This window comes from Cebidichthys violaceus, unplaced genomic scaffold (assembly GCF_023349555.1).
Source record: "Cebidichthys violaceus isolate CVI_PGR_0920_01 unplaced genomic scaffold, fCebVio1.0.p SCAF_122, whole genome shotgun sequence".
Classification (NCBI taxonomy): Eukaryota; Metazoa; Chordata; class Actinopteri; order Perciformes; family Stichaeidae; genus Cebidichthys; species Cebidichthys violaceus.
This window is the reverse complement of record NW_027176288.1, coordinates 97206-119222: the sequence shown is the minus strand read 5'-3', so window position 1 is coordinate 119222 and position 22017 is coordinate 97206. Positions and strand designations below refer to the sequence as shown.

Below are 22017 nucleotides of genomic sequence, written 5' to 3'. Positions count from 1 at the left end.
TCGTTAAAACATGAATATCTAACACAAATGTATCACCTTTGTAGTATAATTTAGGTGTAGGTATTCTAATCTTGTGTTCCCCCTTGCCCAGGTTCGTACTCGCGACACAGCTGCACCCATCGGTGCCTTCATGTGGCCTCTCCACTGGTCCATGTGGCTCGGCATCTTTGTCTCCCTCCACGTCACCGCCGTCTTCCTCACCCTGTACGAGTGGCACAGCCCGTTTGGCATGACGCCTCGTGGACGCAACCGCGACCGGGTGTTCTCCTTCTCCTCGGCGCTCAACGTGTGCTACGCCATTCTCTTCGGGAGAACGGTGGCCATCAAGCCGCCGAAGTGCTGGACGGGCCGCCTGCTGATGAACCTCTGGGCCATCTTCTGTCTGTTCTGTCTGTCCACCTACACCGCTAATCTAGCCGCCGTCATGGTCGGGGAGAAGACCTACGAACAACTGTCAGGGATACATGACCCAAAGGTCGGAAATGTGCTGCACTGCAAATAACTGCAGATTCATGAGTTTACAGTGTCGGGGAATGTCGTTTAGAAATTGACTAGGTTTCATTTGTTTGTTCAAGTTCAGGCTGTTGTGGAAATTCTCTTTAAAAATGTCCCTGATGTACACTTGATAATACTGCAGACCGGAGTAGTAGGTTAGCAATTTCTTGCGAAGAGTGCAGTCTTTAAACTTAAAGCCAGCAAATAGATTATTTAATTAAACCACTTTGTTAGAGCAATCAGCATTATGGTAATTAATGCCTTTGGCCAATGCACCAAATCTCTGAATAACAAGAGTAAATCAGAAAAGAGAAGAAAAGAAACAAATCACCAGTTTCACAAGCTCTCCTTCTGCTACTGAGAATACAAAAAAAAATGCCAACTGAAGAAAAGAGAAGCAGCAGACTCAAGTGAAAAATGTCAATATTTTTCAATATTAATGCTTTGTGAAGACATACTCAGGGTAACATCTGGGTTTATTGTATCTTTCATGCAGTTACACCATCCCTCTCAGGGATTCCGATTTGCCACAGTGAGAGAAAGCAGCGCAGAGGACTACCTCAAGAAGAGTTTCCCTGAGATGCACGAGTACATGAGGAGATACAACGTCCCGGCAACCCCAGATGGCATACATCATCTCAAGTAAGACGATGCCATGAGTCCTGCACGGTCCACATACGGATGTCGTGCCAGACACACACACACACACACACACACACACACACACACACACACACACACACACACACACACACACTCTACACACATGGCATAGTCGTCACTGTCGCCCGTCCTCTGGTTATTCAGTAACTATCCAACCAGTTATATCTCGCTGTCATCATTCCCTGGAAATCAACTTACTCACACGAGGGGAAAAAAAACCTTTGGAAAAAAAAGGAAAAGGAATGGGAGATGCGTGTCCAAGGAAAGTCAAAATTTGAAGAGAAAAAAAAAAAAGAATCGGTCGTTCTAGCTCTCCTGTTTGCATTCAGATCTCAGCCTCCTCCTTACCCTGCCATCGCTGTCATCATAAGCTGCTTCGACATTCAACCGGCGTCCCCGTGGAGCAAAGCAGAATATAGTGAGAAGAGGCAGCTGAATACAAGGCCCAGGCTGCGCAGGACACCATTTGAATGGATGAAACAAGATTTTTCTTTTTTTTTTTTCTTACTGAGCTTGTAAAAATGCTGATTAGAGGGTTCAAGGGAAAAGTGTCATCTTTAGAACATTTACAACTGGGGAACAAGACAGCAAACGAGTGTGTCTCAATGCAACTTTGAATACCCTGAGCTTAGGCTTGACTTCAGAATCCACCAGGCGTTAGTTATCGTCGACATAATCATATAGTATGCCACTATCACGTCGTAGCGCAATGCAGCTCCTGTGTTGAACTCAACATTCATGAATTGGTCCAAACAAAACTGGATGTTGGGGTTGCTATGGTTACCTTTATAGTGTTGAAGGTGCTGTTTAGGTTGAAGTTATTGCATCGATTGAAGAAAACAAAGACTGCAAAGCTGTGCTAGTGATTAAACCATCTTCTATTAAGACGTTGTATCATATTTTTGTACAAGAAAAAAATTCCATTTCATTTTGGATTTTACTTTGAATCGTGATGATATTTTTTTTAATCATGATTATATATTAGTGTCTCAATCGTTCTCTCCATCCTCTCATTGCCATTTTCCAAGTCATCCACCAGATGCCCTCCCACCTTTCCTCATCACCTGTCCCGCCCATCTACACACCTGTTTCCCCCATCAGCCCTGCAGTTACCTTCCCATTCCTACTCTCCCACCGGTTTCCACCTCAATCGCTTCCCTCACCCCTGTGACAAATAGACAAAAAACCGTCCACACGCCCTGATGACTAAAACAACATTGCTTGGGGAAATGTAGTGAGCTTTAGAGGTCTATTTGCAGTTATCTCTTGGTTCTCTTCCCTGCACACTGTGCACCAACGGTCTTTCAGCTTGATGAACATGTCTGACAACTGAATTTGAAGCGAGCAACAACTGCTAACTGCAGCCTGTCTGCTACATAATTAGGGCATTCGGAGAAAGCGCACTTACTGGAGCATTATCAGCCACCAGACAACTGCCTTGTGCTATTTTGGCTGGCTTAATAAAGTGGCGGGGGGGGGGGGGGGGGGGGGGGGGGGGGTACTGGACGTGATGCTTCTATCTGCCGTGACACACACTAGCATCACACTAGCATCACACCTGAGAGACAACATTAGAGAGTTGTAACTTAGGCGCTAACATGTCTTACGATGTGATGTGAAAGCTGTTGGCCGATCTACCTCGGAGATCCAAAATGAATGGAACTGCTGTGTCGCACATCATTTTGTGTGAAGTGAAGCCACACTGCAGAACTAGTGCAGGATTTCTACCATCCACATGCGAATGCATACTTTTTCAAGCGCTACTGCAGGAAGTTGATCCAGGGAGGCATCGTGTTTTAATCACACTGGCTAGGTAATTGCTGGATGTCTAGGTTGTGCTCCGATCATAAAATACACATCATGCATTATTACGCAGTACGGTATGGTTGAAATACCAAGGACATAAGCTGCAACCTGATTCCACCTGTAATAATGAGCAGCCAGCTTGTGGGTAGAAGATAGTCGAGGATTTCAAACGCTGTCCCACGCTAACAAGCACAAAACAAAAACAATATGTAGGAGAAAAAAAAGGCTTTGCAGCATTTGGATCCCAGTAGACTGTACCTGTCAGAGAAGAATTGATTCTTAAAAGCCTCGCTGTTACGAATTAATATCTCAACTGTGTATAACAGACTCGGAGCGAGGAATCTGAGTAAATTGGCAGAAACTGGCGGACAGGCAGTTATTTTACTGGAATATGGCCGGTAACAGTGTTGGAAAAAACCACTGGCAAAAAGGTTGAGAGAATGTGTTGAATCATTGACATCCCATGTTCAGTGGTTGTGGTACACTGCCCTCTGAAACGCTCTATAAAATCTATTTTTTTGTGTTCATTCTTTTTCACCTTCAATCAATTTTTTTATTGGACACAAAAAAAACCATCCCCACTTGTGTCTCTATTTAATAAACGTAACACTATTAAAATAAGTGAAAGCATATCAAGCTTACATCCAAGACCTACTGAAACAGTCAAATAAAAAAGAAGAAATCTCATTCTTTACCCTCATGCTGTGAGGTCACGGGTGTGACATGAGGACGAAAACAGAGAAAATGAGCCTCAGAGTATCGGAGCCGGAGTGAGATGACAAAGGTTCATTTAAGTTTGTGTCTCAGGAGGTTTTTAAAGGTTAATTTTCCACAGGGTTGCTTTAAAATGTCAATCCCAGAAAATCCCAGAAGATGTAAGATCTGTCTTCGCGCCATGGTTACATCTGTCGCCACGACGAAGTTTTGACTGACTACGGATCAGTCCAAGTGCATCTATCCGTTTGTCAGTCCAGCGATCCGTCAAAAACATTTCAAATGCCACCGATCGGATTGTCAAAAAAACTTAAGGGCACAATTCAGGTCAACACTCTTATCTTTTGTTGAATGAGCGAGTGCTTGCTTGTGTGCAACGGAATGTTTAATTGGCACAACACGTTGTGATTGATGAACGCTAAATAGCTGAATAGGGTAACAATTTCAAGTAATAGATAGAACCATGAAACTTCCCCAGTTGGTTCCTTACATTAAGGCAGATATTTGTTGCATTGCATGTTTTCTGAAATTGTTTGCCGAAATATGCAAACGAGGAATTAATGCCAACTTTTTGTGAATTTTGGTGAAATCTACAGACGCAAATAGACAGTAGTAGTAAAATACTTTGGGTGTTTGTTGTTGTCTGAATGAAGACAATCTTTTTTTGTTGATTACATTTTTTGGGGAACAAATAGTCCAAAATCTCAAAATGGACCAGTGCATGAAAAACAGTATTAAAGTCTTAAAGCTGAGCTCTCACTATCTTGGTCAGGAACCCGTCTCTGCACAAACACACACACAAAGCATGACATGTATTTGCTCCATCTGCACTTGCATTGCACTTCCAGTTCAGCGACTTGCTGTGTGTTTACAGGAATGACCCTCAGAGACTGGATGCATTCATCATGGACAAAGCTCTGCTGGACTACGAGGTCTCCATAGATGCAGACTGTAAAACACTAACAGTGGGGAAACCCTTCGCTATAGAAGGTAACACATGGCTTGTTATTATAAGGCAAATAACTCACTTATTCAGGGTTGAGGTAGTTTTTTTTGTTGTTGTTTTTTTATGTATTTACAATTACTAACTACCTGTTAAACATGTAGTCCAATCCAAGGAACATCATATTAAAGTAACTTGATTGCTTACGTTACTTTTTGGATTAGCTCTAATCCAGATCTCCAAATAAAGACAAAAAAAATTATATTTTATTTGTAAAGCAGAAAAGGGGAACAACAACTCTCCTGTAATGTGTTTCCCTTTTTCTGCTTTACAAACCAAACTATGACACCATTCTCAATCAGTAAAAGCATTTGTTTTCACTAACTTTAGAGGCTATTGTGACGTGAAGTGTGCCCATATGCGTGGTAGGTTGGGCCTATCATTCTTAATTTTCATTTTCAAATTGTAAACTGTAAATTCCCCATTTTTACCAATGTGTCTTTAATCGATAATCTTTGTTCCTGTAACTGTAACAGAAAACCGTCTTTTCTTCTTGTGTCCTCATTACGTAACGTCCTCCCATGTATTCTGTTACCCCCCGAGTCTGTAATACACAAAATATCACGTCATGAATGATGTGGGGCCCATCTTTTTGATAATGGTATAGATTGATAAAGAACATTTTCAGATGAAATTAGTCATTTGTCAGCACTGCCTGATCATCAGTATCCACAGATCTGTTGTGGTTTTTGATTATCATTACATTTTAAGAGGCCGTCCTTGAATGACAGCAGACAAACTGCCCATGAGCATTTTAGGACTGCCCAGAATTCAACGATATCAATCACTCAACCTTTGCACAGCAGTTTAATCGTCTTGCTTTCAACAGTTTAGATCCTCTACTGTCTGCTTTTAATCTCTGGTCCACTTAGCAAGCTCCTTCCTCCCACTGTGAAGATGTTCCCATGGTGCTTTACTTCCATTACAGGCCACCATAGTCCCAGATTCCAGTGTTGTTGTTAATTACTTAATGCACCCTTAAGCCTCCAGGATGCGATACAAATCAATCAGTGTGCTTCCTACCAAGGCGAGCTACTTCTGTAATTGGCCGTTGCTGTATTTGTCACACTTTCCTGGCATGCTGAGAAATTCAGAGATTTACTCACGTTAAGTACCTGCTTTGTTTTAGAGTGATGATGGTGCTTTCTGATAAGCGCTGGTAAAAAAAAAAAAAAGATGCCAAGACTCCCTCCTTTCTACTCAGTTGTTATTTCCCTTACTCTGTGAAAGAATATAATGACAGTGCATGGAGGTGAAGCTCAAATAGTTTAGCTGTTGCGACAGAGGAATAATTGCATCGTGTGTGTGTGTGTGTGTGTGTGTGTGTGTGTGTGTGTGTGTGTGTGTGTGTGTGTGTGTGTGTGCGTGCGTGCGTGTCCATTAACAGGCTATGGCATTGGCCTCCCTCAGAACTCTCCACTCACCTCCAACATCTCAGAGCTCGTTAGTCAGTACAAGTCGGATGGCTTCATGGACATGCTGCATGACAAATGGTACAAGGTTGTGCCCTGCGGGAAGCGCAGCTTTGCTGTGACTCAGGTAGGAGCAGAACCGCCTTTTGTATACAACAGCAGCAAATGTATTGTTTTGTATGGTGACATTTAAGCACATGTTGAATTTTTTGCCATATTGTATCTTTCTGTCTCCACACATGGATGTTTTGGGGTGTTTCAGTTGGTATCATGGCTTTAACTTTCTGCTAATCATACCAAAGACACAAAAATTAAAGCTGCACTAGTCAATATTCGTATATGAACTATGACTATTCATAACGTTAAAGAGGTCTACCCAACTCCCCTCAGCTCGACAGAGTTTTACAGTTTTGGCGTCTTTCAGCTTATTGTTTGATTTCTTCTCACTGCTCTAATCATCCTCTTCTCAGCCATATATATATATATATATATATATAAATATATATATATATATATATATATATATATATATATATATATATATATAAAACAAAACTGCAATATGAATTATGCTTCAAGGGAAACATATTTTGTCGTGGGTTTGGTCAGGCCAGCTCTTGGGAAACTGTTTGCTTATGCGTTTGCCGCAAAAACTTTATCAGGAGAAAACAGCTTGTACCGCTGCCCCACGAGTAAAACAAGAGAAAAGAGACCTATTTTCTTTATCATAAAACATAAAATAAAATCTCTTTTTATCTCTCTGGTTAGTCAGAATTCATTCAATTGATCACAATTTATTTCCTTAATTTATTTGCATAGAAGTAGCTTTCTTGTCACTTTTGTTTCTGCCCTTACTCAGAACTGTTCTCCTTATTTCATGGTTTTCCTGGCTGTCATAACACTTCCCCTGCACTGCCCCTACGACCTCCACGTACAGTAACGGCTCCTTACTAATTCAGAGCCCGCCCCCCCCCCTGACCCACCATCTGCTAACTGAGCTATGTCCCCATAACTTCCGTCCCGAACTGCCCAGGCCCCTCGGTCCATTCTGTTCTGCTATTACCGAGCACTTGGCTCTCTTAGCAGCCCGTCCGTCTCTCCACCCAGCTGTGACTTTGGAATCCCCAAAAGTGTCTCCTCGCTCGGTGCCGACTGCACACTCCCCATTATCGAGCATGAATTAAAAACTCATCTGCCCCCATCTTTTCGTCATTTTCTTTTTTTTTTTTATTATTTCATTTTTTCTTGCATGCAAAGGCATAAAACCCCCTCATGAAGTCTGATAAAGCAGCGCTTGGGGGTGTGTGTGCCGTTGAACGACAGCTTTACCGAAACACACCAAACGCATCGTTGTAAATGCCCGTCTTCTGAGTCTCGTATGAGTAGCAGAAGCAGCACACTGCAGTGCAACAGATTCAGTGTCTCTGAAGTGAACCATTTCCCACTGCGTAACAGCTAGACGTGTTACAGATGCTATCTGCAGCTGCAGACATTTAAATTGCTCCGGGTACATTTCATTTTGCAGCATCATGCCTCCACCTGCCTCCGCCGACAGCAGAGAAAGGCTGCTTGACCAGTATTGCTGCACACCTTCCGGTTCTCATATTATAGATACTGCTGTTGAATAAGTAACAAAGAATATGTCAAAATGAACACTGGACAACATCAGAGGGAAACTCATGTGATATAAGCAATATGAATTACTGACAAGGCTGGCTCAGTTTAGACCTGCTCAGCATTTCTTTCTTCTTTTTCAATCTATTATCTGAATTAATCTGAATGGCTACTACACCACAAGCAGCAGGCCTGGGATTCTGAAGAGATGAAACATCTGATGGATTGGTTTCAGCGGAGGCAGCCAAACTCTCTGGCATCCGTCCAGCTCCCTGTCACCCCAAAGAATTTGATCCCATCTGAAGTAATAAAATCAATACCAATAAATGACATAATATTCAATTACCTAACATTAAGACGGCCAGACTTAACGTTACCCGGAAATAAATTGTGATCAAAGGGAGGAAGATTGTGAGCGTTATGTGTTTTATTGAAGTTTTTCATTGATTTTTTTTATTGATTTTTTTGCAGCAAATTTATGCAACTAACCCATGCAATTTATAAGTTGGGAATTATAAGATCATTGTGAAAAAGCATTGTTCTATGTGGTGGCATAGAGTGAAAAGAGACAGGAAGTGTGTTTGCGGCCAAAACTTGGAAGAATGTGCTGAAATGTGCTGATCCAAGGAAGCCCATAACTGTGAGCAATGTTGGAGCGGCTTGATGAACAATAACTTACAGTGCTTTTTACACACTGGAGCTAAGTATTAGATTAGATTAATCTTGTTTATCTTCAGTGAGCTTGTCTTGCTGTCTTCTTTTTTCCTAAGTTGGAAATGTCTTCTCCAGCGCTCAGATGTGACACTGACTATCTGCATTGAGCTGACTTCCCAGGAATCATTGGCTCCCACTCCCAATTGACAACGCTCGCCAAGTCACAATATTACAATGACGAATCTAATCCATCATACATATTTTTTTTTTTTTTTTCTCTTACCGGTGTGACTTTATAATGCAATCATTGCAGCCGCTGCTGTATCTCACAAGCTGCTCCATACTCAGCAGTAAAAAGATTCACAGGAGAACGTACTTCTGCTGTAACTGCAACACGCGCTTAATTAAGAAAAGGGTGACATCCCAATAGGAGACGGCACAGTCGCAGACTCAGGATGCATTTCTGACAGGCTTCTCTATAGTGACACTTTAAGATGAGGGGGGGGGGGGGGACGTGTGATATCCCAGCATGAGAAGCAGGATTTCAGAAAAATTAGGACAAATCTAACTGTGATTTAAAATCAGGCTGTATTTTTCCAGGACAGGTAACTATAGGGAGATATTATCTTATTCCAGATGTCTATTTTTCTATAAAAGGCAAAGCTGAATTCAGTTCACGGCATTGCAATTTTCACTTTACTGACTTTGCAATGCTGTTGCTTGTTCAGTTATCACTTTTTCCACTACCTCATGGTGTTGTTTACTTCTGATAGGATGGAAAACAGAGTTGAAAGCAAACCTGAGCAATATTCTCCTCTCACTCATTTTTTTGGGGAGAAAACGTTGCAGTGATTGCAATGTTTTAAAGTCAAGTTATGGGGGGAAAAAAAAATATGCATTACATCTGGTAATGCGGTGTTTTGTCTATGCGAGCTGTTTTTAATGGGATTTTGAAAAAGAATGGGAGCCAATGACTCCTGGGAGGTCGGCCAAACTTGCTGTAATAGAGAGGGTATAGGATATATATATATATATATATATATATATATATAGACTTCTGACTTTGGTGAATACGTCAACGGGTTCACACATTTCATGTGACATAACGGCAAATAAAATTTAAATTACACTAATGCTATCATTAAAGTGTTAGCTGGGGAAATGATTTTGTGTACACAAACCAGAAGCTAGTGCCACGTCTGCTACTGAATACAAGATCTGCTCATATAAGAAAATTATGCTCACACATGCAGTTTTTGTAATTTTCTCAAATCATTTTCGTATTAAAATACAAAACAGAAGACACAGAAAACAAGTAAAAAGGCGGTAGCTGGCAAATAGCAACATAACATTCGAAAAATATAAAAAATATGTTCACTTCATGACAATTACAAGTCAGCGTCATTACCATGGTGAATCCATTAAACGTTAACCACGACTGTATTGTACGATATGGCTTGCATATGACACACACAGAGGGAAGAGATAAAGGGTTTGATCAATAATTACATGTTTAAAGGGGACATATTTTTCAAATTTTCTAGTTCATTGGTATTTCAGATTTCTACATCATTTAATGTTCCAAAATTACATTTTCTCATTCTGTCCCCCTACGTCTGAAACACTCCATACATGTTATATATGTTATAAAGCTAAACTCGATATCCAAAGCATGAATTCAGCAGCAAACAACTATTTGCTTTGTAAACAGTGGACTAATGTCTACCTGAGCAAAGAATGAAGTCACGCTCCCTCTTGTAATCCGAGCATCTCTTTGCTTTGTTGACATAGCCAGGCCGGCCGCGTGTGCTTTGGGTGCATGTTCGTTCATGTGTGTGTGTGTGTGTGTGTGTGTGTGTGTGTCACCGGCTAATGGTGACACACTGTGCAATAATGCTGATGATGTCCAGGCGACGGCGTTGCTGCAGAAACACACAGACCCTCCGCTAGCCCCTCGTGTAAACACCGTTAGCTCTGTCAACACTATTGCCGTTGTTTGCACTGTTAGCGCTGTCAGCACCGTTAGTTGTGAGCCGCTGGCTCGCCGACGCCACGTTGAGAGCCATTGAGAGGCAATCGAAATGCTGCTGTATCTTGTACCTTTAAGTTGTGTTCTTATCTGGTTGTTCTACCGTCAAAGGCACAACCCGAGGGACTTTTTATAATCGTACTCCCTGGACCGAATTTTTCAGACAACCACTCCTCCATCAGAAGTAATAGCTTTGCATCCCTGATCTCTTTTTCCACTCGTCCACTTTCTTCCCGCTGTCCATCTCTCTCGCTCACTGACCCTGTGTCTCTCCAGACGCTGCAGATGGGCATAAAGCATTTCTCCGGCCTGTTCGTGATGCTCTGTGTGGGCGTGGCCTTATCCCTGCTGACCACAGTAGCGGAACACATTGTGTACAAGCTGGTGATCCCGAGGGTCAAGGAGCCACGCTTCAAATACTGGCTGCACACAAGTCAGGTACTGAACTCGCACTCAAATACACACATGTGCAACACAGCGAAGCAAACCTTTTTTGATCATGAGCTGGAAAGGAACCACGTTAAAATCACCAGAAGAAGAATTATTCTGATTATTTAAGCCATAACAGAATGCAAAAAATAATGTAAGAAATGTGTTTCTTCTGCTTCTTCTGCTTGCAAAGTGTGCTTACTAGTTGGTTCATATGTATTTAGAGGTGAAATATTGTCTTCTTATTTTTCTCTCTCTCTTTCTCACTAACACACACATACAAAACACTCAAAGCATTTCATGTTCCCAATACACAGAATAATCGCAGGTGAAAACAGGTGAAATCAAAGATGTGACGGCTAATGTGTTGCTTGTTTTCCAGAGATTACACCGGGCCCTCAACTCAGTCTTCACTGATGACAAGCTGCCGACGGTTACCAAGCCTGAGAAGAGGTACTGTCCCCAGTATTGAAGGCATGGGCTCAATACAACTTCAGTTCAATCGAATTAATCCGTCGCTGAAATATATTGAAAATGACAATGATGTTTTTTTGGGGGGTGGGAAACCCATTACAAAGGGATTGAACTGAATATGAACTGAGCCCAGTTGTGTTGTAATTATGTACGACCCTATCGGTACATTTTGTTTTGACTGAGGATGCAAGGACACTTCAGAAACAGGCTCGTCACTGATGTGGAGTGAGGCGAGCGGGTCATCCTTCAATCACAAGGTTTGACCCTGTCACCTGCTGTCCACATGTCAATAACAACAGGTGCATTGTGTCTCCTTATAGAGTGGTATCAAACCACTGCACCCTCTACAAAATGTACCAAATGCAATGTATCCCCCCCCCCCACTTACATAACATAACCACATTACAGGCACACAAACAAAGACAATTATGCAGATTTAAGAAAGGTGCCATTCTGGATCCCGGGGTGTCACTAGAACATATCACATGTTGTAACCTTTTTATGCACAAAGCCAATTTTCCAAACTTCAACAGCCCATTGGCCAAATAATGAGGCTGAGAATAAGTGACATCAATTAACATCCAAGTGGCAGTTAAGGGACCCATTTTTAATCAGAAACCAAATGAATGGTTAGTCTGTTGGAAGCTAATTATCAGAAAGCGAAATTGAGGAAATAAGCTCGCGCTGACGTCACAGAGTATTGTTGGGCTCAGTGGGTGAGAGAGGGAGATTCAGTAAATCATCAAAGCTTCTTTTTGGTCAGTTTCAATGTCTTTTCAAATGTTGCATTGTTTGGGTGTGATGTGGCCTCATTTGACCGATCTGGACGGCCATTTCGGCGCCACTGCAGCGCATGTGTCATCGTGTAGTCCCTTTTTTTGAATTCACATTCGGTCACTGCTCACACTGCCGTGTCACTTGGGAGCTTACTTAAGGCGAGCAAAGTGGGCAATGTATAACTCTTTTCAGTGCCTCTGAGGGGGGATCAAAAAACGACCCTCAAGCTTTTGCTGAGCAAAAGAGTTCCATTTCATCTTTCTCTGTCTGATTCTGCTGTACTCTACTTCACACCTATCCCTGCTCAGCAGCACGCACCGAGGGCACACTCAGGTGGAGCACTCGAAGTGGGGATTAAATACACATAATAATTATGGAGCCAAGGCCATGTGAGGGATGCCTGTGGTAATGAGGATAGATTACCTGCTGCATAATCAGCCTCATTCGATCAAGTTATTCTGCAGCGCGCCTGCACGCCGTCTAAAAGTCCAAAATTATTACCGTCAATTTGTCAGTGTCCTGCAGAAACGTGGCGCGTCAGAAATGTCTGTTTTGCCAGCAGCGTAGCGATGATCTTCCCATTCAAGAGGATGAGGTTATGTGCCGTAAACGGCTGCAAGCTGTAGGGTCGGTTGTATGTACACCTGTTTCATCAGCATAATGAGAAGGAGGCATTGTGTGACCAAACGGAGCATATGGGTGAACATTAAATTGGCTTAAAACGACTACTTAGGATGGAATCGTAATGTATTTGATTTCCTACCTGCGCTAACGAGGACGCAGAAAAGCCCAAAGGCGTCAGAGAAGTGTCTGAGCGCACGAGGAGCGGCGTTTGTAATGCCACGAAAAACACTCTCCGAAGTCCAATTAAGATGTTGTGATTCAGTATCAAACGCGGCGTAAAGGTCATGTAGCTCAATAGAAAAGACCTGCAACCGACACTAAAACAAGATCGTTTGTCACTTCTAAGTTCAGCTGCTGCTATACTCTGTTTGACAGAGAAATGAAGTGGGATAGGACCATTGCTTCCACTGCTTACAGGTAAACGTACTATTTAAGTTACATTCAAGTTCCCTTTCATTTTAAAGCAATTCTTCTGATTTTTTTTTTTTGTGCCTTTAGGTTCATTTTCAAATCCTTTTGTTTTTATTGTGGTGTTTTAATGAGCTAATATTCACAGAACCATGCCTGTGTTGATTTGGAAGCGGCTTGTATTGTTCTTTTGATTTGGCACTTCTGAGGGCACACGCAATTTAGTAAACATTTCGGGCCACCAGAGCAACATGGCAGTGCCGAAATAATTGGGCAAGAACCGGGCTTCTTCGTGTCTTGCTGTGTGATGCACACCATCACCCCAATTTGAAAAAAAATTAGCAATCTCAACATATAAGAGCTACCGTCTACCGCAAGAAGACCAAATTCGGCATTAACATTTTTACCCTCCACAAGGGTGGGGAAGCTGTACAGACCTGCTGGTGGGTGAATTCAATATATGTTGCTCAAGGACACTTCAGCAGGGTGCATGTCTTTCTGGTGCACCCGTGTCCTCCCTGTTCACTGCGCTACAAGCTGACAGGTATCTGTCCTGACAGATGTTCTGGGAAATACCGATCAGTGGTGAAATATTCCGTTCTAATTCCACAGCGTAAAGAAAGTGCTGCAGGGAAACACGCGAAGCTGTCCTCTTCATAAGCTGCGCTGGTTGACAGCAGACAGAAAAGTATCTGGAAGTTGTTATAGCCTTGGATTCTGTGTCTGTCATGCGTGTCTAACAACTCCGGATCTGAACAGTAGGTTGCCAGGACATTCGTAAAAAAAAAAAAAAAAAAACACCGCTCAAGGAGAAAAATCAACATGTATGAAAATGTAAATGAAATACTGGACACATTTTAATGAGTAGGAGCGACCAGATATCTGGGGACTTTAAATAGTGTGGAGGAGCTTTTTCTGACCTTAGAAAACTTTTTAGAAAACTGAAGGGTCTGTCTGGATGATGAAGAAAGGTTGGCTGGCTTTCAGTTGCGCGTACACGCTCCCGGCCTCATCGTTTATACAGCATGTCAAACAAAGAGCTCTGTTTGCTGTCGATTTAGAAATGGAGACACCCTCTGATGTCGCAGTGAGGATTTGATACCTCATGTGTATTTCTCCTTTCACCACCTAGGAAAATAATGATGATGTGAAGGACATCCTAACGATGCAGAATGACGTAATAATTTGTATTTTAGCTTCCTTTTCATCTGTTAAACACACGGTGCCAGCACTGTGTGCTGCGCAGTTCCCTTTAGGACCTTGAGATCATTATTTCTTGTTGGAGTCTCTAATCTTGTTCTTTTTTTTCTTTTCTTTTTTTTAAACGTCTATGTTTGATTATTTTCTGATGAAACGATGTGGGCTCAGTCTGATGGTACCCATTCGTATCACGGAAGTTAAAAGAGCTCCTCTTTCATATAGAAGTGACACATGGACGTCGACATGTTAAGCAAACCAAGTAAAAGGCCGGATGGAAGATAAACAATCAGCAATAGGGCTTTTTGGTTACGACAAGAGGTTCTGCTCATAATAAGAATCCTCTTGATTTGTGTCGCACTTTTCAGAGTAGCCACAAAGTGCTTTTAAAATGAATGAATAAAAAAGGAACACAACAAAAACAATGAACGCAAAGCAAAAGAATTAAGAAAAAAGATCAAGACTTATTAAAGAAGCGTAACCAGGGACATGTCTGAGGTCATCCGGCGGCTGTGATTATCTTAAGACTCACGGCTAACTAGATCTGATATTGTTAACCACGTTGCTAAATATTCTCTCTCCTATTGCAGCCATGATGTAAGCACATGGTGCCTTCTCGTCAAAAGGTGCACACATCACTGTGAGATAAGATTCTTTCTTATATTTTTATATTCTCATCCTTCAGCTTAGGGTCTCTTTTGAAGTCAGGAGTATCTCATTAGATTCTTCTTGTCACTTTTTTTTTTTACTGGCCATGAAAACACCTTTGATTTAGGGAGTTCTTCAGTTGGGCTTCAATTCATATGAGGTGAATCTCTCTCCTCTGCTCCTTAAATTAAATCATGGTTACTTCTCAGCTTGCAGATGTGGTCCAAAAGATGTGAAAAGTTTCTTTTTGACAGGGAGTACAGCATATATTACACTGAATTGGTCTTTTACATTTACTGACTTGTGTTCTCATTTTCAGTGATAGAAAGCAAAGAGTGATCTTTGCTTACATTTTGTCTTCATAAAACGTTTCTTTATGTTGTGTCATAAATCTACCAAAAGAATACTGCTACAATTACTACTTTACCATTTGTATGATTATAATTGTGTCTTCAAATGCAACTTTTCTTGTTTTATCTGTTAGAATAAGAAGTCAGGGTGTGACTTATGACCACCAGCAATTAACTCGCCACTGACTCATCAAAAAAATCTTGTAATATTATTTTAACAAAAAAGAACTACCGTAAAGAGGATAATGTGTTAACCAAAAGATACATATTTCCATAATAACTACATATTTGGAATCAAGTATCTGGACAGAAGCTAGGTCTGCCTACAAAACAGTTTCATTTTTTGGTGAAGCAGAAAAGCAAGAACACAAACGGGTATTTTCTCTGAACCCAACATGACTCCAGCCTTGTGTAATATCCAATTACGTGCAGATGCCACTTTCTTTCTGCCTTCCTGTCAAAGTCCCGACTTTATTTTGCAGGTGTTTTTCATGGCCAGCGCAATCAAAGGAATTGATATGTAACCAAGGACAACCATGGCTGGCTGATTTTTAAGCTTTAAAAAAAAAAAAAACTTTAAAGCCCCAGTGGAATAGCTTTGAGATCGAATTTTCTCTTTTCATTTTTAAGTTTCCTTTAAAGGATTTGTCATTTGTGACATGTGTTGAAGCCTGAATGGAACATGACAAAAGGGACGAAGCGTCAAACTGACGCCTCACGCCTCCAACCCAGGATACTGCTGCTGGAGCTCATTAGCCTAAAGAGGAGGTGGACCTCCGGGCTGTATGGGAGAGGCTGGCCGGGTCACTGCTGAGGAAATTAATTGGACGTGAATTTCAAACCAGTGAGCCTCAACAGTCGATGTGTTTCTTTTTTTTGTCTTGAATGTCTGTCTCACAACAGCAACTGCACAATGTGTATTGGATGTAGTTTTCTAACTTGAAAATAGTAGTTTGAAGTTTAGAGCCACTAACAAAGCGTTCGTATTTGACGTGTTAGGAGTGAGAACATGTTGTATGGGGACGATCGACTGGCCCACCATAACCCCAGGAGTGGACTGTATCACTACAAAATCACCAATCATGTAGACTCCCAAGTGGAGAATTACTACTCAGACTACAGTAACCAGAAACCACTGGGATTCTGATTCCCACATGAGGTGCTGTGACGCAGGTCTACACAGATGGTACGGGTGTGCACAAAGGTGTTAATGTTCAAGGTCTTGTTCGTTGCATTTTCCGAATCTCCCAAGGGGTGTGCGTCTAAATATTCTGTAAAGAAGCTAGACGTCAATGTATGACAGCAGCAAACCACCATAGACCAAACATGCAACTCCTCAATGCCGAGGAGGAATTGAAATTACTGGTAACTATAAACTCATCAAATATTCATGGTCATACTTTATCGCCTTTATAAATCCCTGTAAAAATGACGTAGAAATTTTGGAAGAGCAAATGTATTTAAATATTTTTTAAATGGTTGAATGATTGAATATCCTGTAAACAATTTGATACAGCTTCCAAGAGATTTTAAAGATTACCGTTTTTATAGCATTTAAAAAACAATTGACAGTCCTATAAAACAACCTGAGACATATAAAGTATGAGGCATAGTAAAAAGGAATTAACTATTTCCCCTCTTACCGTAATCATGGGACATTGGGGGAGAACACTTGTACTGCTCTTGGCAAGCATCCACAGTTGTATTCCTCTAACAATCTCGACGTGAGCCTCTTGCACAATAATGTCTGGAACAGCCATACAGCAGTGTAGGGAAATCTGTCTTCCCTTCATATTCCTGATCAACATTTGGTTCTTCCTATATTGCAAATTGTCAAAGTAAATGTAAGCATCATCTGCGTGTATTGGGGAGAGTGATGCGATCTGAGCCACTGGCTTTACAAAGATGTGATCAGATGATACACAATCTCCCACATTTACATGTATTTGGTGAAAAACAAATGTAATTGCCACCTGATATTTCTCAATGTATCTGTCTTATCTCCAGGTGCAATGAGGGAAACAACCAGTCAGCGTCTTGGAATCCTGCAGAGTCCTCTCACTGCAACAGGCGTAGGGTCCTTCCTCAAGAGATGCAGAATGACCTGGAGCGCCCATCCTCCCAGGAGCTTCCTTCACCGCCATCCCCAACTTCCCTGCCTCATCCCCACTCTCTTCCCCTAATGGAGAAACACCCGCCCATAGTGACCAACTCTAACGGTCGCTCTGACCTGTTAGGGCGGGGGTTGGGCCAAGTACTGGGGCCAGGGCAAGGGGGCTCCGGGCAGGGCCTCGCACGCTTAGGGGTGGGCGACTGCGGCCTGGGTGTGGGCCGGAACCCGCTGGTTCAGGAGCTGTCAGAACTGGAGGGTAAAATCCTCGTAATCAAGCAGCAGTTGCAGTCAGCCATGAGGAGGAAGCGGGAGCTAGAACAGTACCAATCAGAAAACCAGCAAGCAAACCAGACTGCATCCAGTCAGCCCACTACGCACCAGTCTAACCAGTTCGTTCCGTATAGCCAGTCCCACCAGCAGACTAACCAACACACAAACACGCTCCCAGAGTTCTGAAGCTCCTTTGTTCTGCCCAGAGAACTCTGGTTATACATGGGGACTTGTTTCCACAAACCTCCTGTATAGGTTGAGGAAAAGAATGAGTTTTGGAGTTGGAACCTTCACAGATTTCTTGGAGTTGAATCCTCCGTTAGGCTCAGGAGTTCCCCTGAACGCTGGACTGAAACGTTCTCCAGGGATCCAATCCTGCTCTGTAACTCCGGTAGAACATTTCCTGACTTCTGGGAAGGTGGAACCAGGGACCCTGAACCAAATCTGCTGTCACTGAGGCGCTGTGCAAACCTTCCTCTTCCTAACCTCCCATCCCCCATTTTCTTCACCTCACTGATCCCTTAATTTTGTTTTTCCATTCCTCCTCCCCTTCCTCTTGTCCCTCTCTTCCCTTTCCCTCTATGCCTCGTCTCCTCAATGGCACAGCTTTGCTTGCCATGGTGATGAGCTTGAGCATAGGTATGAAGACTGGTACTTAAGATTAATGGGTGAATTCACCTGAGTCATATGTTGAGACTCATTGAGAGTGTAAATGACCTGAAGTTGAACCCGTCCTTAAATCTTTAAGTTAAGTCATTATGGCCTTGTGCTGAATCCTTGTATCTTTGAGGGGGAAAGTGAAGAAATACACCTGCTTGTGATTGGTTGATTTTACCGTGGATGGCCTAAAGTTTCTGACCTTTGACAATGCATTAGATGTGGCTTAGGTCAGGTTTATCTTGTGTGTCTTTTTAAGGGTTGGTGGCGCAGTTGTTAAGCGTAAAAACAGGAGAAAAAAAAAAAAGATATAAAGCTTCAGCAAAACACCTCTATATTCTTCAAGAAATCTGGTTGGCATCTTGTGGTGGATCAAGATCTTATTTTAGGGATCACTGTATAATGTTGCCCTGCACTTCACCTGATGCACTTCTAGTTCCTTAAAGAGAGCTGCACCTACCAGTCATCGGTTAACTTGTCAGAGTTTGACTTGTGGTCTGAGTGTTTTTTCGTCTTCATAATAGATTCACGGGAAGGAAAAAAGAAAAAGAGACGGGATGTGAAGAAGTAATACATAAAATGGTAATAAATCCAAGAGTCTTCAGCCTTTTCAGTCAGGGACCCACAACAGGACCTTTTTACACAGCCTCCTGAGATCAAACCGCTCTTCTTGCAATTCCATGACACAACAAACACAGAACTACCATTCAGTTCTTGGCACAAGGCCGTGGTTGAATAGTACATGTCAACATGAATTGACCGCTCGTCAAACTCTGACATCTTATTTGAATATGATGACCATTCACAACTGAACACACTGAAACAGTCCCTCTGTGACAAAGACGTGTTTTCTTGCATATTCTGTTTGCGTTTGGATGTGTTCTGTTATTAAAAACGTACCTCTCCTCTTTGCACTTAATTTCATTGAAACATTTTTGTCTAACTACCTTACACATCATGATATAATATCCAATACATATTAGAAAGCAGAACGTGTGTTAGGAAGTCTTACAGGCCTTGTGCATATTTACATTTGAGTTCGCTTCTTAATAGACACGCCTCCATAAGCTAGAAACTGTTTCAATGCACTGTTAAACCATTTTCTTCAAGAACTTAAAACCTTATACACCCGTAGGTCCCCCATTTGGACGCAGAGTACATCAAAACTTAGAGAGTTTTGTGTTAAAAGTAACTGGCAGAGAACCCACGAAGAACGAATATAATGATGTTATAGTTCTGCAGAAACCTCAGCGTCCTGGGAACAACATGAACTAGGTCACTTCTACATGAGACAAACACATCTCCCATCAGCCAAGCAAACAAATAACAAAATATCATAAATCATACTCGATATGACTGGGACAGACCGGAGAAAACAGCTGCTACACTCCGTTAGCAACGTGCTACCTACGAACATGCAGCATGAAAAAGCATGTCCGCCTGACGGAGATTACGGACATAGTTTCCATTTCTCTCCCCGGTAAACCATCGCAGAGATATTCAGCTTCGAACACAAAAAGTCACACAGCTTTCATCGAATATTGTACTTACTTTTGGTCGAATCTCAGCGAAAAAATGGAATATCTCCGTACTTCCACTGCATGTTTGTCCAGCTGCTGGTGCTCCGTGTGAATCCGTTCGATTCGTGTCTCTCCGACACTCCTCGGATTCTTGGGAGGGTTGGAAGCTCAGCAAATCAGATTTCAGAGATGGGACGTTTTTGAGCTTTATTGGCTAATAGTGCTGTCAATCATCTAGCTTTCAATTCCAGGCAATTCTATTGGCTCCTACGGTTCGAAGGATGTCTCAATGGTGAAAATCGGAGAAGGGGGGGCTGAGATACAGCCCTGAACAGAGAGAATGGCTGAATCTGAAGCAGTATTTGACCTTAAACTAAACAACTAAAAAGGGCTTAGAAAGAGCTTAAAACACTCAAAAAAGGTCCAATCTTCTGTCTATTGATTCATTGAACATCAGGAGTGATACATAGAAGTGATATAGAGTGTTTTTGAATTTAAAAAATACTTTTTTATTCAAATATTGGAATATTTGATCAGTTTTCTAATTTTATATGCTCTATATTTTATAAATGTTTCACTGTATCTATGTATAGCTGTGTATATAGAGCCTATATCAGTTGTTCTAAGAGCTCAGCATATTTAAAGTCTTGGATACCCATACTTTCCAAAAAACAATACCCTAAAAGTGCTGTTTTTCCAGATCAAGCTTTTGAGTTTTCCAAGTTGTGCTGTGTTCCATCCTTATCTTATGTGAACCTGTAACATGTATTCTGATAGTTCCATGATTTTTCTCATCTCAAAAATATATTAAAAAAAATTATTTATTTTTTTTATTTTTTTATTTAATTATACACTTAATTAGGTATTTCTTATCTTTATTCTAGCTGAGGCCTGCAAATAGGCCTCGGGTATATTAAGGGTTGTGCAATCACATCTAAGTAAATAGTGTCTAGAACAATGGCTGCCATCCAGGGCAAATCAATCCATCCGTTCACTGAGGATGTATTAGCTTAAATATATATATGTATATTCATGTTTCCAAGTTGGCCATTGAGATTCACCTGCAATTGCTCATTTCCTCCCATCTAAATTGTTTCCATTATGGTTTAAAAAAAAACACCCTGCAGCTGTATACATAACCCACCCACTCGGAGCTTTGCGTCCCGCCTTGAAACGATATTTGGGTTGTTGCGCTATTCTTCACTCATATTGCTAGGGGGACAGCAATTTTGGGCAGGAAGGCATACTCGGAATAGCCAAGGATGACATTTTAAAAACACACGGCATGGTCAAATACTGCCACACGCACACACACACACACACACACACACACACACGCACAGCTGCTATCTATTTAGCCAGTGTGTCTGCAGGGTAAGCGTAGGCTGTCACAGCTGAAATGAATACCTGACAGAGCAAAAGAGCAAGTGCACTGGCTGAGCCGTCAGCTTCCTTTGTGTCTCTCTGTGTGTATGCACCTTGCTTAGCGGGGACATAAACATCACGGACGTCGCTGCAGTCGTAACGGGATGAATCAACAGAAAACCTAAATATGATGCTGGGTTTAGCATATCTAAGCTCAGTCCTCAGTGTGCTTGGACAGGTGTGTGGTGCGGTGTGAAGAGGAACATATATTGACATTTAGGGGTTTGTCTTTACATAGGATTCCTGAAACTTACTCCCACAAATTCCCCTTACTTGTTCTCAGAGGCAGTAATGTGAGGCAGCAAGCTTTGCCTTTGAAATTGCACCAACTAGTTCACAAAATAAATGTCAGCTGTGTTTGTTGTTGATGAACAACCCTGAAGGTGTTCTAGTCCTACCAGAAAGTTTCCATTTTTTATAAACGCATCACATTATGCTTGATTACATATCTGAAGAGTATTTAAAGCATAAAGTCTGTGTACTGCCCACAGCACACTATACATGTACCCTTCAAATATTTAGAGGTAGGTTCACACACTTCCATCCTGAGAATATGCACTGCTTCCCATTCCCTTCAACCGGAGCTCACATTTGTCCAACTTTGACCGTGGGCATTCAGCCAACAGAAGCACTGATGTTTGTAGATGACGCTACCAGACTACAAACTGCTTGAATTGAATTGATATGAACAAAATGTGATATGTTAATGTGGGCTGTCTGCGAGGCCAAAAGGAC

General features: G+C 41.8%; 1 protein-coding gene across 1 annotated transcript in view; it reads left to right on the top strand.

The window, feature by feature from the left end:
* grin3a (glutamate receptor, ionotropic, N-methyl-D-aspartate 3A) overlaps positions 1 to 19227 on the top strand; it is a 43179-nt gene extending 23952 nt beyond the window's left edge. Inside the window, exons 4-10 of the mRNA XM_068706883.1 lie at positions 92 to 475; positions 992 to 1137; positions 4553 to 4668; positions 6069 to 6220; positions 10667 to 10828; positions 11202 to 11272; positions 17305 to 19227. Of these exons, the coding sequence (XP_068562984.1) occupies positions 92 to 475; positions 992 to 1137; positions 4553 to 4668; positions 6069 to 6220; positions 10667 to 10828; positions 11202 to 11272; positions 17305 to 17866 (1593 nt within the window). The 3' untranslated portion in view covers positions 17867 to 19227. The remainder of the gene's footprint in view (positions 1 to 91; positions 476 to 991; positions 1138 to 4552; positions 4669 to 6068; positions 6221 to 10666; positions 10829 to 11201; positions 11273 to 17304) is intronic.
* Positions 19228 to 22017: the final 2790 nt, after the last annotated feature.